Genomic DNA, 17,459 nt, shown 5'->3' with positions numbered 1-17,459 from the left:
AACAAAACCATGGGACATAGTTGGCACAAACCTGTTTAATCTCCATGGAAGTCACTGGTTGATCATAGCTGACTATTACTCAAAGTATCCTATAGCCAAATGCCTACCTGATCACTCACCAAGCAGTGTCATAGTGAACATCACATGACAGGTAAGGTACGAAATCCTGTGTCTGAAAGCTGGGACTGCGACTGTAGTATCCCAGGCAGATGGTCACTGCTCCTATCTCCTGGAGAATGTCAATGGGCATGTGCTGCGAAGAAACACATAAGAAGTATTCCAGTGACGCCTACCCCACAAATGTCGCAAGACCTCCCCAACACAGCTCCATAAAAATGTACGACATCTGTAGACCCACGTGTGTGCAGCTGGTGCAGCCCCGAACGTGCCAAATGACACTCAAAGAGTACCCGTAATGGTAGGGTTGTATGACCACCATCAAAAATGAACTTATGATGAGAATACACTCATAGCATCCCAGCAAGCATCTCATGGGGCAGAATAATCCCCTGCTTCGCTGCAGTTGTTCAGGCAGTCTACCCTGAACCAGCTTTTCCATTTTCTTTGTTTTGTTTTACATGCCTAAGTCATCTTTGTTTTATGAGAAAGGGAGATGTAATGATATCGCTGCTCTTTCGTTTTGGTAACTTTTGAATAGACTCTTTTGTCTCGGTTTCCTGATCTAACTTTTGTATGCACTCACGCATGCGCATAGCAATTTTTTAATAACGGAGCCATTGTTCATTCAGTTCCTCTCTTAATCAGACACACGTGTTCCAGGTCTTATTCTTACACAATATGCATGATACCATGGAACAAAATTTTCATATCCCCAAAATCATGCAAGTTGATCAAGTCGTATTTCTTTTAACTAAGAAAATTAAATTTTATGAGGAAACAAGAACAGAGTATCTTGATCCACCATATTTAATAATGCGATACAACTCCATTTGAACTATCGTAATGTTAAAATCAGCATTATAATGACTGTTTCACATCGCTAAAAACGGTTTATAAAAAGTGATTTTTTTTTGCATAAAAATAAACTGCTTAATCAATTTACACGGTTTTTGGAATATGATATTTGGAGCTTCTACACTATTGGGGCGAGATCTTGTAGTCGAAAAACGGAGTTTTCACAGAAAAACAAAACAAAACAATGGTTTCAACTGATTTTTTGTCAATTCTAATAAGTTACAATGGTAGCTTCCAAATTAGGCAGTTGGAATTACCTGAATATTACTGAATTAAAAAAAAAAAAAAATAATAATCGTGGTAGCAGGGGAAAATTGTCGCCATCTTGTTCTAATCGAAACGGAAAATTACCTCCCTTTTGAACTCTCCTTTGTCTTACGATCGTTTTCATCAAATTCTATTTTTTATTTTCTTTAATAAATAATTTGCAACCTTATCGATTTTCGTAAATTTTAGATGTAATACTTAGATACCATTGTTTTCATGTGAAATTTATTATTACGATCTCCGAAATTTCGGCTCAATAGTGTAGAAAGGGCCTGATATTTCTGTTCCGTGACGGGTACGTACATCATAAAGATGTTTCTGTTTCATTTTATTATTAAGTTTTTAAATTAGGACGAATTCTGGACGAGGAGAAAAACTACGATGTTCGAACATGTTAGACTTCCCTGGCGGGGGTCGATAGAAATTAAGCCTGTCCCCTATCCGAAAGGAGGAGGCAAATCCTGGTAAGATGGTCTACTACTAAGCGAAAACTGTACATTATTAGAGACAAATCGAAAGGGGAAGGAACTCATGATAAATAAATTGACGCTCTTCAATAAATGAGGAGAGAAAGCCGACATATTATTATTATTATTATTATTTATTATTTTTTAAAATTCAAAAGTGACCTCTTCCAAACGTGTAAATACGATAGATTATCACGGTTAATCCTCTTTAATCTCATATTTTCTTAACTCCCAAAAAACAGAAAAGATTATTCATTGGATTAACTTGTAAGTGTTTAAAACTTTATTTACAATTGAATTTGTGAAATTATTTTATGATGACTTTTTAATATGATTAAAATTTCGTTGGTCTCTTAACATTTATGCAAGGATGATTAAGATTTAAAGAATCTTCGTCTACGGAACACAGTACCATGGTGCTGTTTCTCAACTGAGTATAACATGGTCGTTGTCAAATATAAATAAGTTCTTGCTGAGCTGTCCTCTTAAATAATTAAACGTTGCGCAAGTTCCACAATTACTGATTATCACGGTGTTGTCTCATCATCTCCTGATACTTATTTGCGATAAAAATGTGTACTGGCGATAAATATTGTCGTATCTTGTTATTTTTGTTAAATATTAGTAAATGAAGAACTATTTCGAGTTAAAATCTACTTAGTAATACAGTTGGCCCTTGTCCATAATTGCCCCATTATTAACAAACAAATAAAAAAGAAAACTGTATTATGACGAAAAGAAAATATCATATTACAAAAATCAAATACGTTGATAAAATTGTTTTATTTTTTTAATGAAAATTATCTAAAAAAGAAATATGACTTTCCAAAATTTTGTAAGTTTGAATTATTTGGAATATAATCCTTTTTCTCATGATGACGTCATATAATCATTGTTATTAGCTGCAAGATTTGATTTTTTTTAATTAAAAAATAAAACTACTTGATCAATTTACGTGAATTTTAATGTAATATATTTTATTTCCGTCACGAGTACTTACACCATACTGATTTTTCCTTTATTATTTATTTATTTATTTTTTAATATAAGTGGAATTTTGGACAAGCACCTTACGCTTGTAATAACATGCTTGAAATGTGTACATTTACATATGCTAAAGGAATTACTAAAAAACAATAGTCTTCTTACAAACGGAAGTTAGCGATTATTTCACATATTTGCACATTTCGCGTGTTTTGTTTTAAAGATTACACGCACAATACTGTAAACATTTTCACTCGAAACGGTTATTTATTAGGTACGAGCAAAATGAATGCCGATGCTCAAAATGTATAAACATTTTGACCCCTCCCTTTACTTAAAAATTCACCAAAAATCAGGGAATTAACTACTTTTAATGAAATTTTCCGTATTTATCAAATAATGATCGCGGAATATAATGAACTAATTATTTTTTATTTAAATCTGAGTGGAAATGTATTATTTTGTTTAAACAAAAAATACCTTTACTAAAGTTATGGTTTTCAGTAGTAAATAAGAAACGCAAAAATTTATTTTTGCTTTTTTATATAAATAAAGCACGGTAATTTGTAACAATAAAAAAAAAACAATTTTACAGGAACATTATGAAAAAAGCCCTAAAGTCCGTATTAATGAATTCGATATAACTTGAAGAAAAATGAATTTCTCGAACTACTGATATTACCATTAAATTAAGCATTGTTTAATATTTTCACACACAAAAAATATAAGAGCAAAAATATTTCTACTAATTTCGCATAATTTTTATATGCAAGATTTTAATAATTTCCTTGCTCACAAGAATGTGAAACTTTCGGCGCAACATAATTTTTATATAATCGCAAACAATAATTAAAAAAAATAATTTTAAAACAGGAACATAAAATAATTAAATTAAAAAATGATAAAAATTGATACAAACGATCAAAATAGGAATGTATGGATGCACGTCTGGGGGAGGGGGGGAATAAATCTGACACCCCTACCTCCTTTTACTATCATGACTTCATTTTGAAACAGCGTTTTGATTGGCTGAAATTTTCGGCTTCCGTATATTTGTGTTTACAAACTTTTATCAGTTGCGTTTTGCCAAACGGCATAATTATTTGCTTTTTGAGGGCTACTTAAGCTGTATTTTGTATAAACAAGAGTTTTTTTTTATTTATTTAATTAAATATCTTAGGACTTTACTTTACTAATTATCTTTGAAATAGATCCAGAAAACTAATGTTTATCTTTTAAAAGATTTTTAAAATGAATTTATTTAACTTCAAAATTTAGCTGAATTCGTTAGCTTGCCGTGAAAACATTGTCATAACTTTTTTTTTTCATGTGTACAAATATTTTTTTTCCTTTAGGAAATTAACTTTAGTCTCTAATCTTTCAAATGCAATCAAAAAGTAGTTGGAAACTTACAAAAAAATTATGATAAATCGGCTTTCAAAACTAAGTCCCCCTATTTTTGCCTGCCCATTTTTGCCCATACCTAATATTTATCATCTGTACACAATTTTTAATCGCATTTTGTTCTGAACTGATTCTTTGTTAAGACACTAAATAAAGTACAGTCAAAGGACTTAAATCTTAATTCAAGGAATTATTGTAGACACATCAATGGCAACTGGCAGAGAGAGAAGGAGAAAAATCATCTTACCTCTTTATTTGTATATTTTTGGCAACATTGCCTATGTTGCGACCAAGGTATTAGTCCTTGAAGTCTCGTAAGTGTTAGTCAATGCCACAAATCAAACTGTTAGAAAGAATAACTACCGTGACAGTAGGAACCAATGTAAAAAGAAAGGGGGTAGTCGCAAGCTTGTGAAAATAAGCCATTTTATAACATGATCCAAGATCATGTAATTACCATTGATATTAAAAACAATCACAAAGGAGAAGGCGCTTTTGCATCTGTCTCCCCAAACCAGAGGCCATTGAAGGTAAGTATCATTTTCTTATAGTTCAGGCCACTAAACTGCGGAAAAAAATGAAACACAAATTATAAAAACAGCAGTTACTGATTTATTTACATTGCACTTTTTTTAAAAAATTAATTTTATGTTCAATGTGATATTGTTTATATTGCTTTTTCAATTTTATTTTGGAAGTAGCATGTTTTGATCAAAATAATATGAGGAATTCCCAGAAGATAAAACTATAGAAGTAAGTGGCGTTGCAACAAGTTCCTTTGTTGCGACCTAGATATCTTTGAGCTTTGGTAAACTGATGCGCTAAACCTGTCAAAGAGTTGAACGACCCTATGCAGCATATGACTGCTTTTAGAGGGAGGTGTTCACATGATGAAATCGCGTGAACACGTCATTCATGCATTCATTCATGCATGTCAACAAAATTAATATAAGGTGAACTAAAGAAGGCTACCATTTCCTCCCATCATCCCAGTCGCCATGGCAGGTAGGTAGTTATTTTCTACAGTTTTTCTTCAATTACGAGTTATAGCTCGTAATTGAAGAAAAATCATTTACACATTCGTAATAATGGTATTTTATGGACCTCCACTTTTTATGTTGTAATGAAACGGGTTTCATCAAGCATCCATTATGACTAGTTTTTATTTGAAAAATTAGAAAACCAAATAATGTTGTATAATTATTTTTTTATTAAATGAAGAAAATCACTTTTGGTACTAGTGCACTTATTGATCCATGCCGAAATAATAATATTATTTAGAAAGTCATTCTTAACATGGGGAGGGGAGGGTGTTTTGTATCTATAACCTATACTTTAACCTTACAATTTAATAAAAACAGATATCCTAAAACTTTAATTAAACTTGAAAATACTATTGAAAAAATAGCGCAGATCAATAAGTGCAGTAGCACCTCACTTTTTCTGAGACTTTTTGTAAGATAACTTTTTCAAAGATGATTTTATGATTTTTTTCTCTTTATTTTGTTGGTAATGTTAACTTCTAGGTATCGACCCTTCATAGAAAGAGTAAAGGTATAGTCCAATGTTATTGCGGCTGGTGCAAAATCTGAGTCGAGTTAGCTTAGTTTTACTTTATTTTATTTTTGGTTTCATTAAATATTAGATTGATACATAATCACAATAATAATTTTTTGCCTAGTTATCAAAGTTACATACACATAGCAGATGATAAATATATAGTCAACGACATACAAGATCTTAGTTTTATTAATATGAAGATGAGGGCAGTAATGGCTTACTACTGGTCACATCTATTTTTAATTTAATATTTCCCAAAATTTTTTGCCTTTTAAACAGAGATGCGAGTTATGTTTCAGTATTTTTGAGATGAGGATAAGCAATTTGTATTATTTGTATTATTCAAACTACTGTTCTTAACGTTTTGGTTGATATACCCTTCAGATGTATCTTGTTGAACTTTTTCTGTCGAACTTGGGAATCTTTTTCTTGAACTCTGAAAATCTTCCTGTCAAACTGAGAATCTTTCTATCTAACTCTGGGAAGCTCTCTGTCAATTTGGGAATCTTTCTCTCAGACTCAGTAATTTGCATTACTTCCATGGAATCAATGCTAAAAATGATCTCAATTTCGCCACAGTTATGAAGCAGATTCCATAGTTAAGCATGATAATTCTAAATAGGGGAGACACCTTTGAATAAACCAAAGGCACAAGGAGATCCACTATAAGCTGTGAGGTAAGACAGGAATCCAGGGATCCGAAACTTCCAAAGCCTAATCTCTCAAAGCAAGAAATATATCAAGTCACTATATAGTGAGTTGATATATAATATAAGAATATTAGCAACAGTAATACTTGGTAGATTATTGTTGGGCATATCTTGTATTTTTAATTTAAAATTTCTACAAATATTCAGTGAATGCCCACTTAAATCACTAGAGCCTTATTTTTGTTGTTGCTAAGAGCAATTGCCCTAGAAAGGAAGCCTCCATTGAGAGATTTGCTAATCCTATGAGATATAACGATTAGCACCTCTGCTGTCGATCTAACAGAACAGAGACCATCTTGCATGTCACTAAGAATGTCATTTTTACTGAGGTGGTTGACTACTTCTCTATTTAACACATATTCCGGCATCTAACTCATGATGCACAAGAGACTTATTAGTCTGTACTAAGAGAGAGATGATTGATCACCTGAATTCTTAAATACATGGCATACTGGTGAGGTTTTCCAGGGTGTTGGGAAGCAATCCTCCTTAAGACAACACTTAAACAGCTTTGTAAGTATGGGAGCTACTTCTGGTTGGAGCTTTTTCAACACTATAATCAGAATGCTGTCAAGTCCAGTTGCTTTACTGCAATCAAGGTTTTTGTTTAGCTTGGCAAGATCATGCTATGTCACATAGCATGTTTTCTGATACAGAAGGAAATAGGAGGTAGACAGCCTTTGTTGCATAGGGGAGAATTAGCTGATAAGTTCTTGGCAAAGAATTTGGTTTTGTCTGCTGCTGACGAGATTACCTCAGGTCCATTGATGATGGTTGGGATAGATTACACGCTTCTGTTCAGGACCCTGTTTGCTATTTGCCAAAACTGGTAGCAACCAAGCTGCTGCTCAGCTTCTTTGAGCTTAACGGACTAAGAATACAAGTCTCTTGCATTCTTTATTACTCTTTTACAGTGGTTGCTGGTAGTCCTGAAAGCGGCTTTAATCTCAGTACATCTATTACTAGTAAGCAATAGAAAAAGTTATTTCTGTGGGAAATGGCAGCAGCACATTCTGAAGAGAACTATGGCTGGCTGCTAGATTTTTACTGAAATTTTTTGGAGGGTATGATATTTTCATGTATATGTGCTTTTACACAGATATTAAGCACCCAATATATTTAAGATAATGCTCATTTCTTAAATATAAATATTAGGAATTAACAGTAATATTAGTGAATAACCATTTTCATTTATGATTCTTTTAAAATAGGAATGCAAGGAATTATGCATATATAACATAGTATATTGCAACCTAAAAAGCACATGAGAAAATGAGGACAAAATTATTTTTTAGAGATATGCAGATAATTTTCCTCCAAATTTGAGCTGAAATCTTTTCATATAAAACTGATTTATAATAGAAATATATATTTTGTTGATTTTATTCCAACATGATTCTATGTACCGATTATAGGGTATATGCGAAAGGTAAAAAAGGTACCGTTTAAGGCTGGATTATGGTTAGAAACAAAAACAACAAAAAAAGGAATATATGACGTACCGCCCATATCTGCATCGCTCTTTGGCAAAGAAGAAGGAAAGGATGGCTGGCTCATTTATATATCCGAAGGTCATCTTGGGAAGGCAGGGCATGATGGGAGAAGCTATTTTTTTTCTTGCCTCTTCCTTTTTTTTTGATACGAGGATATAAAAGCTGTGAAAAATTCCCTGTAAATGACACAGAAAGAAAAAAGTCATGAACATCTTCTCTTGAAAAGTATTTTGTGTTCCTGACCTTCAGATTGTACAGTGTGACATTGGTGGTGATAGGCCAAGTGTGGTCAATTGAAAAAGAAGAAGGCAGAAATGTTCTGTTGTCGAGTGAATGACTCACTCCTTCTCGAACTCCAGAACTGAATCCTGATTGTAACCTTACAAGCTATTTCAGCGTGTCAAGCAGATTAATATGGCTGACTGGAGACTGAATACTCAGATGTTGAGACCCTGGAGAGGGTTTCCTTGTTAAATGGCTGGAAAAATTAAAGATGGTGCCAAGGTTGCAAAAAATAAAAGACGTGGTCACTCTGCTGCCGCTATACTTAGAGGGGAAGCCTCACAATTTACCAGCAGATGCGCAATGAAGATAAGGGAGACCTTGCCTCAGTGGAGTAAAGACTGAAATTGGCTTTCATTGAGAGTCCATTAGAAGCACTTGGCAAGCTTGCAAATTTGTGGTTGACTGGCAAGTCTGTTGATGTCTTTGCTATGGAGATCAAGAGACTGGCAGGATTGGCTGGTTACGTGGGGAGGAGCCTGGAAATGATGGTAAAACTATACCTAGTGAACGGCTTCCCAGAAGAAATCTCTGCGAACATGCAGAGAATCATTGAGATCAATACTATGGAAGTGGATGATCTCTTGGTCCACGCCAGAGTCCTAGTCAAGAATGTCAAGGCCCAATCGTAACTGCAGCTGTGAGTGAAAATACGTGCACAAGGCCCCACTTGAATGATGAGAGACAGGCAGCGAGGCGACAGGAGGGGAGAGCTGCCATCAAGTGCTTCCAGTGCCAGGGTCCTCACCTGCTCAAGAACTGCAAAGAGCCGAGACCAGGGCTCACCTGCTACCGATGTGGACGAATTGGGCACATTAGCTGCTATTGCGTCACTTTGCAAGACCAGGGAAATGAGTGGAGGGGAGCCATTGCACCAGTGGTTTCCCCTTTTATGTGGAAATGGCGCACAATGAAACGTTGCCTCAGTTACCGGCAATAATCAATGGGAAGAAAGCCATGGCCCTTGTAAACACAGGCTGCACCATGACATTGGTAGAGAAGAATGTCGCTAGGTCATGGAACGGAGCCAGAAGTATTAAGACCATGGACGACAGGGAGGTGAAATGCCTAGAAGAGATGATGGTGGAAGTACTGGTGCAAGATGTGCCCATTGGACTGCAGGCCCTGGTGTTATATCGTCTGGTTGATGTTGATGTGGTCTTAGGTGTAAGTGCGATCAACCAACTGGGGGGTGCTACGTTGAGAGGGGGCCAAGTAATTTTTGGATGCCTCTGCACGGTAGGGATGGCAGGAGTGGAAGGCGATAGAAACATCAGAAGGCAAAAACCGGAGACTTTCTGCATCAAGGACGAGGATTTCCTGGTGAGGTTCGATGGCGAGAGGTGAACAGTGGAATGAAAATGGATCTCTGGGCCTCCGGAACTACAAAACAAAATAAGCTGCTATGAGAAAACGCTGCAAGGAGAAATAAGAAAAGTATTCGAGGAAGAAGTGGTGAGGTGGATAGAACAGGGAATTCTGAAACCGTGGACAGGGGAAGAAAAAGAAGTGCTACCATTACTGGTGGTTGTTCAACCTACCAAGAACAAAGTTAGACTGGTACTGGATTTCAGAGAATTAAACAGACATGTAGCCTGCGACACTGGAAAGGGGATTGATGTATGCGAAGAGGTCATGAGGAAATGGAGGAGCATGGAGCGGGCCACTAAGATTGTCAACCTGAAGTCGGCTTATCTCCAGATCCATGTAGATGAAAAACTCTGGCAACATCAATTGGTCCGATACAAGTTGAAGATATATTGCCTGATGAGATTAGGCTTTAGGCTGAGGTCAGCCCCCCAAATTATGACTGCCGTGCTGAAGACGGTGCTGAGTAAAGACTGTACATTTGACAAGGCCACTAGTTCGTATATTGACGACATTCTCGTGGAGGAAGCAATGGTGACAGCGGAGAAAATGGGAGGCCATGTCGAGAGGTATGAGTTGACTGCAAAACCGGTAGAGTCTCTGGATGGAGGAGCAGTGTTGGGATTGAAACTATGCCGAGATGGAAAAGGAAGCCTTGTCTTTAGACGAGGGAATGCGATACCCGAAGTCGGAACTGACCTGACAAAATGAGAACTCTTCTCGGTCTGCGGGAAACTGGTGGGACACTATCCACTGGCCCAGGATAGCATGTAGCTTTATTAAATAACAAATGGGCACTGATGGCTGGGAGGGCCGTGTTACGAAGGAGGTCACGAACATAATACAAGAAATCACCATGAGAGTGATGAAAGACGACCCAGTGAAGGGGGAATGGTGCGTTAGCGGTGGAGATGCAGGGGTGATTTGGTGCGATGTCAGCAGGCTGGCATTGGGCATTGTATTAGAGATAGGAGGTGTAACTGTGGAAAATGTGGTGTGGCTAAGAAAGAAAAACGACTATTCCCATATCAATGTAGCCAAACTGGAGGCCGTTATGAAAGGAATCAATCTGGCCCTGAAGTGAGGATTGAAAATAATTGAAATCAAATCCAGTTCGGCAATGGTAGTTTCGTGGATCAGGTCAGCAGCGACTGTCGATAAGAGAGTTAGGACCAGAGATGCTGCAGAAATGCTAATCCAGCGCCGGCTCGAAGCACTCACAGATTTGATAGAGGAATTCCAGTTGAGGGTATCTGTTGCACTTGTCCCATAGAAAAAGAACAAGGTGGATTTGATGACACGGGGAAAGAAGGCCTGGCTGCAAGAGGGAAAGGAGGTTTCCTCGGTATGCTGTGCAGGGGAGAAAGTTAAAGAGTTACATGAAATGCACCACTTTGGTCGAGAACGGACCTTATTCCTGGCAAGAGAGGTTTACCTGGAAACCACCTAAGAGGAGGTCAGGGAGGTAGGGAAGCACTGTCTGGAGTGCCAATCCATACACCCCGTTAGACTTGTTAATGGACAATGGTCCCGCTTTCCAATCAGAAGCCTTTAAAGAGGTGTGTGATAAGTGGAGTAAGTCAATTTTTTAGGACAGTGTATCAACCGAGTAGCAATGGGATAGTGGAGAGGAATCATCGCACCATCAAGGCTACTGCAGAAAAAAGCAACATTTCACCCATAGAGGCAGTGTTTTGGTACAACATCTCACCGAAAACCAGACAAGATTAACCAACTGTGCCTCATAGAGCCATCTTTGCATATAAGTGGTAGTGGTGGCATCTATGCAACAAAACGGTAGGAATTGAGAGTGAAGAAGCTACCATTAGTGGGTGAGAAGGTGTGGGTGAAGCCTCCTAATGCAAAATGTACCACTCGCTGGGGGAGGGGGGGGTCGTAACGGGAACACAGTCGAAGAACAATGTGATGGTGAATGGCGTTCCCTGGCATATCCTAGACTTGCGTCGTGTGATCCGGCCAGTGTGCAGTGATGGCAGTGAAGAGGAGGAAGTCGAGATCCACCGAGGAGCTAACGATGCACCCCAATTTTACTTAGCCCCACATTGCGGTTCATTACAACTAGACGAGAATGTCTGTAGTGAACCTGAAAACGTCAACCCCCAGAAGTTGTCTTCCAGAAGTTGTCGTGAGAGGAGGAGGCCTGCTTGGATAAAGGATTATGAAGTGTCTTATTCATCTCGAAGGTCAGTGGGGGCATGTGGAGTATATGCGAAAGGGAAAAAAGTTACCCTTTTTAGGCTAGGTTATAGTTAGAAACACAAACAAAAACAAAAAAAAGTAATATACGATGTACCAGGCATATTTGCATCGCTCATTGGGAAAGAAGAAGGGAAGGATGGCTAGCTCATTTATATACCTGAAGGGCATCTTGGAAAGGTAGTGCATGATGGGAGAAGCTATTTTTTTTCTTGTCTCTTCTTTTTTTTTTTTGATAGTAGGATATAAAAGCCGGGAAAAATTCCCTGTAAATGACACAGAAAGAAAAGAGTCATGAACATCTTCTCTTGAAAAGTATTTTGTGTTCCTGACGTTCAGATTGTGTAGTGTGATATTGGTGGCGATAGGCCAGGTATGGTCAATTGGAAATGAAGAGGGCAGAAACGTGCTGTTGTCGAGCAAATAACTCACTCTTTCTCGGGCTCTAATCCTGATTGTAACATCTCACCAATGCATTTGCAACTTTATATAAAATGAACATGCACACTTTTTCAGCTTACTAAAAGTTCTACATGCATTAAAAGAAAGTACAAGATCAATAAAGCAACACAAGGATGGACTTTGTACTTTTGAGGAAAAAGAGACCAACAAAACTAAAAAACTCTTTCTCTGAGGAAGGATTAATCTGAAATTAATAAATTAACTTAAAAATAAGAAGAAAATAGTTTTTTTGCATTTTAGCGTTTTTTAAATAGTTTGTCTGTTTATCTTATATTTTTAATTGAAAATGTTGTTAAATGAACTAATGACATTAAATCTGATTTGTGTAAAGTTCTAAACTTATTATTATTGCACATTTTTAAATGTAGAATCGATGGATCACAATTTTGCACTAAACTTGGAAATATTTTTTCTACTTTATTATTATTTCTGTTCTTAACATAAAATATATGACAATTTTTTAATTTATAAAATACTAACATTTTAGTTTGATGAAGATGAGAATTTTGCACTAATTCATAAGGAATAAGAATGGAAGATGATAATTTGCACCAATTCATAAGAAATAATTGAAAAATCAGTGTAGAAAACGACTATGTGTGCAACATGTGTGAAACTAAATTTGTAAAGTTTGCAAGTCATTGTTTGTGAAGAGGTTTGTCTTGAAATCACACAAGCAGGTTCCTTTTGAAATGAAGTTATTTTGTAGATTTGATATTTTTAATTCGGTTATTGGCTATGCATAACTATCTCTTCATTTGACAGTTGCTATTAAAAGACCTGGAGAGAAAATATTTTTTGTAAAATTAATTGATGACGTTACCTCAAATTTGTGTAAGTCTATAGATTTTCATTGTAGGAATTTATACTTGAAAACAGCCAGGATTAAAATAATTCTATAATTTGTACATCTATGTTATTCAAACTCTGATTTATATATGCTCTATCACAGATATGGAATACTCTTTTACTGAAAATAACTATATTCATGTATATTGAGGATTAAACACATCCCTAAAATATCCATTTTGAGAACTCCTATTCTTTACGTATAGAAATGCAACTATTAAACCTAAAATATTTACAAATAAATGATTAAAACACATTCATTCTGATCTGCATTGGAGGAATTAATGCTTGAACAGAAAGAGTCAGGATTAAACTAAGTCCTAAAATCTGCACATTTTCAAACGTAGATAAAATAATGATTTTATAGAAATAGTGTTGATGCTTTTCCATTTTTGCTTTATTTACAATTCTGTTATTGATAAAATTTTTTTAACATTTTAAAAATCAAATAAAAATATTACTAGCTAACATTTTACTTTGATGATTAGCATTTTACAATAATTCACAAACTTTAAAAATGGAAAGAATCAGTGTGGAAACTATACATGCAACATTTGTGAAGCCGATGTTTCATGTGAAGTATGTGAATTTTTCTGTTCTTCCAGTGCATCGTTGGTGAGACTTTTGCCCAGAATTCCACATTGAAATAATATAGACAGACCCACACCGACATGAAGCTTCTTCATGATATTTAAATAATAAATGAAATTTATGTGAAATGCTTTTCGAAAGTAAAACTCATTATTTAAATCCACACATTTTCGAATATAGATATAAACTGTGTCGATAACAATTTTGCATAAATGCAAGTAAACTTATCAATCTATTAGGAAAATGTTACTTGTGTTTTATTTCTTTTACAGATATAACATTTTTGTCATTATTAAATTAATGGAATCAGACCATGATAACATGGCTATTGCTGGCTATGCATAATTCTTCATTCTAAGTTTATTAAAAAATGCAAAGAGAAAATATCGTTTCTGATATTTATATGTTTATAGGTGCACTTTATCTTATGTTTAGTTTTTGTAGTATAGATTAACTAAATTAGATTTATTGAAAATTGGAAAGTTTAGGTGGCAAGAATATGTTTATAACCAAATAAAAACAATTCAATTAACTAAAATTTTTATTCGAATTTTAAACTAATTTTTATATAGTGAATGAAATAAAGAAATGATTTATAATTTATTTTGAAATTGTAGTGTAAAAAATTTCTAACAACATGATTTTTTATTCACAGATAACAGCTGCAGTGAAGAAGAAATGAAATGAATTAATAAGAATACATAATTCATCATTCCAAGTTTGATATTAAAAAACTTGCAGGAATTCACATTTGCACATGCTGAGTCAGCATTTCCTTTTTATGATTAAACTCATTTCTAAATTTGTACAAAAATAAAATATGTGTATCACAATTTTGTACTAATTTACCTATTAAGAAAGTGTTAGGGCATCTCTACTTTTACTTTATTAATATTTCAGTTCTGAACATAATATGTTTGACATTTTCAAGTTTATAAAATCACAGTGTAAAAATATCACTAGCTTATGTTTTATTTGATGGAGATAGGATTTTGTAGTAATTCACAAACTATAATTATGGAAAAATGAGTAGAAGGGATTAGGTTTAATTTCTTCATTTATGATTGTAGCTTGTTATGTAATTGCACTGTGTATCATCTATGCATGCTCTGTTATCGATATTGAGCACTTAATATATTCAGGATTATACTCATTTGTGAAATATACACAAAAAAATTAACAATACTATGAGCAAATACCCATTTATGATATTTTTTAAATATGGATATTGAATATGCAAACAACTATGCACACTTATATATAAGCTATAACAGGAATAAATTCTGACTATAATTTTTTATATTAAAAGACCAGAAGAGAAAATATATTTTATAAAATAAACTGATGACATAAAATCTGCTTTGGAGTAATTCCTATTTGTAGATGCAGAGTCAGGATTGAATTTATTCTTAAAATTTGCACATTTTTAAACATAAATAAAGCATGAATTCAAATATTTATAAACTGTGTAGATCAGTATTTACACGAAAGTATCGAAGCAAAGTGTTAGTGCCAGTCTTGTTTGTTTTTCTTTATTAACAAGTATATTTGACATTTTTAAATGTAGAATATCACAACATGAAAATATTTTATTTTAAAAGATCAGGATTTTTTGCAGTAATTTGCACACTATAAGAATGGAAAACATCAGTGTAGAAAATAATTATGCTTGCGACATTTGTGAAGCCAACTTTTGCAAAAATTCGTTTCTTGAAAAACACATGAAAACACACACAAAACCTTATTCATGCGAAGCATGTGAATTTTCATGTTCGTCTAGTGCATCGTTGGCAAGACATGTTCGAACTCACACTGGAGAAAAACCTTTTTGCTGTGAAGTTTGCGGATATTCGTTCGCCCAGAAGTCCGTCTTGAAATCACACATGCAGACACACTCTGACGTGAAACCTTTTTCGTGTTCATTATGCAAGTCAACATTTTCACGGAAACAATATCTGCGCATTCACATGCGGGTGCACACAGGAGAGAAACCTTATTCCTGCCAAGTATGCAGCTCATCGTTCGCACAGAAGCAGTATTTGGCAATTCACATGCGAACTCACACTGGAGAGAAACCTTTCAGCTGTGAATTATGCCAGGCTTCATTCTCGGCAAACTCGCGTTTGAGCCGTCACATGCAGATGCACACGGGTGCAAAACCATATTCATGTGGAGTGTGTGCATCGTCGTTTTCACAGAAGGAACACTTGCGGAAACACATGAGGACACACACGGGTGAAAAACCTTTCCGATGCCAACTGTGTGAATCATCATTTGCTGAAAAGTCAAAGTTGCGACGACACATGACGACACATACGGGTAATAAAACACATTTGTGTGACATGTGCAATTCGTCGTTTTCACAAAAGGAACATTTAATAAAACATATACGCACACACACTGGAGAGAGACCTTTTAGTTGTCAAGTTTGTGGATCCTCATTTACAGTAAATGCCGGATTGAGACGACACATGCAAATACACATGTGAAATAATTAAAATCATTTACTTTTTATTTGAGGATTTAGCATGTAATTATTATCAGTCAATAAGAATATTTATGTTTCATTGATTTTAATTCATTGTTACTCTTAAATAAATAAACAATAAAAGCGTTTATATTTGTATATGATAAGGAAATGATTTCTTCTTGTGAATAGGTTGTCTTCATTTGAGAGCTCATATTCGATAAGACAGAAATCACTGATCTCAAATGAAAAAAATGGGGAAAATTTTTTTGGACTTAAACTATTACTTTGAAAATGGATATATCAGCTTTTTCTCGAATTCATTGTAAAATTATATTTAATTATTTTTACAGTTAAAATAATACTTTTTATTTGTAAGATTTTAGTATATCATTCTAATCAAGCAAATAAGAAAAAAATATATATTTAATTAATTGTAAATATTTAAATGAACAAATATAAAAAGGTTTATACTCGAAGAGGAGAAGTAAAATGTTCACTTTTGTTGTTTTCTCATTTTACATTTGAAAACTACTATTCGACCATACACTAAACGATAAAGTATAAATTAATTAGATTATTAAATAAATATGTAAAGTTTTAACCCAAGAAAGGAAACCATTTATCTATGAGAAATAACTGAGCTACAATGAAAAATGTGAAGTATTTTGTACATGTGAAGTAAACCATCCTAATTCTCGAATTCAGATAAAAAATTACATTTGAATTATTTTCCATAGTTGAAATAATTAAATCAATTACATTCATATACATAATTATGATAACTCAAATAAATATGCATAATTATGATAACTCAAATTCATATGCATAATTATGATAACTCAAATGAGAAAATTATATTGATTTTTAATTCATATTAAACATTGAAATAAAGACGTATTCTCATACAAAGTAATATTTTCTTGTAAAGTGTGTTGTAATGATTGCACACTTAGGAGCTTATTCGATCGTATCTGTAAAATGTTTTTGACTCCTATGATACAATTACTTTGACAATCGTTTTTATAATCACCGACTGTGCTAACCAACAAATGAAAATCTTCCAAAGTTACTATAAAAATTGTCGAATTTTAGATTCAATCAGTTCGCCGTTAACTACATCATTGACCGCATTTGATTCTTGGCTGCCATCTTTGTTACTAACAATTACTGCCACCATCTTTGTTACTGGAAAATACTTCACACTCAGTATCGAGACTGCACTCTGTTCAACATGTCGCCACATTTAACAGGTTATGGGCCCAGCACGCTTCCACTGCAAAATAAGAAACCACAAAAACGAGTAGAGCTAAATAGTAAATTGGAGGCAGGAACTTTAATATTCTGAATCGATTTAAATACT

The 17,459-nt window shown here is 34.6% G+C and overlaps 1 protein-coding gene across 2 annotated transcripts; it reads left to right on the top strand.

Moving 5' to 3' along the window:
- Positions 1-1,853: 1,853 nt before the first annotated feature.
- LOC145263254 (uncharacterized) lies at positions 1,854-16,963 on the top strand. 2 transcript variants are annotated; one of them, XM_080120337.1, is made up of 2 exons: positions 1,854-1,976; positions 14,285-16,963. In XM_080120337.1, the coding sequence occupies exon 2, from the start codon at positions 15,267-15,269 to the stop codon at positions 16,116-16,118; it is 852 nt and encodes a 283-aa protein (XP_079976463.1). In that variant the 5' UTR covers positions 1,854-1,976; positions 14,285-15,266; the 3' UTR covers positions 16,119-16,963. The 2 variants fall into 2 exon arrangements, with proteins under 2 accessions (XP_079976463.1, XP_079976464.1); XM_080120338.1 differs by having other exon boundaries at positions 1,866-4,627.
- Positions 16,964-17,459: the final 496 nt, after the last annotated feature.

Source organism: Euprymna scolopes, chromosome 38 (assembly GCF_053919585.1).
Source record: "Euprymna scolopes isolate OS-2025 chromosome 38, ASM5391958v1, whole genome shotgun sequence".
NCBI lineage: Eukaryota > Metazoa > Mollusca > Cephalopoda > Sepiida > Sepiolidae > Euprymna > Euprymna scolopes.
This window is presented reverse-complemented; position numbering and strand designations above follow the sequence as displayed.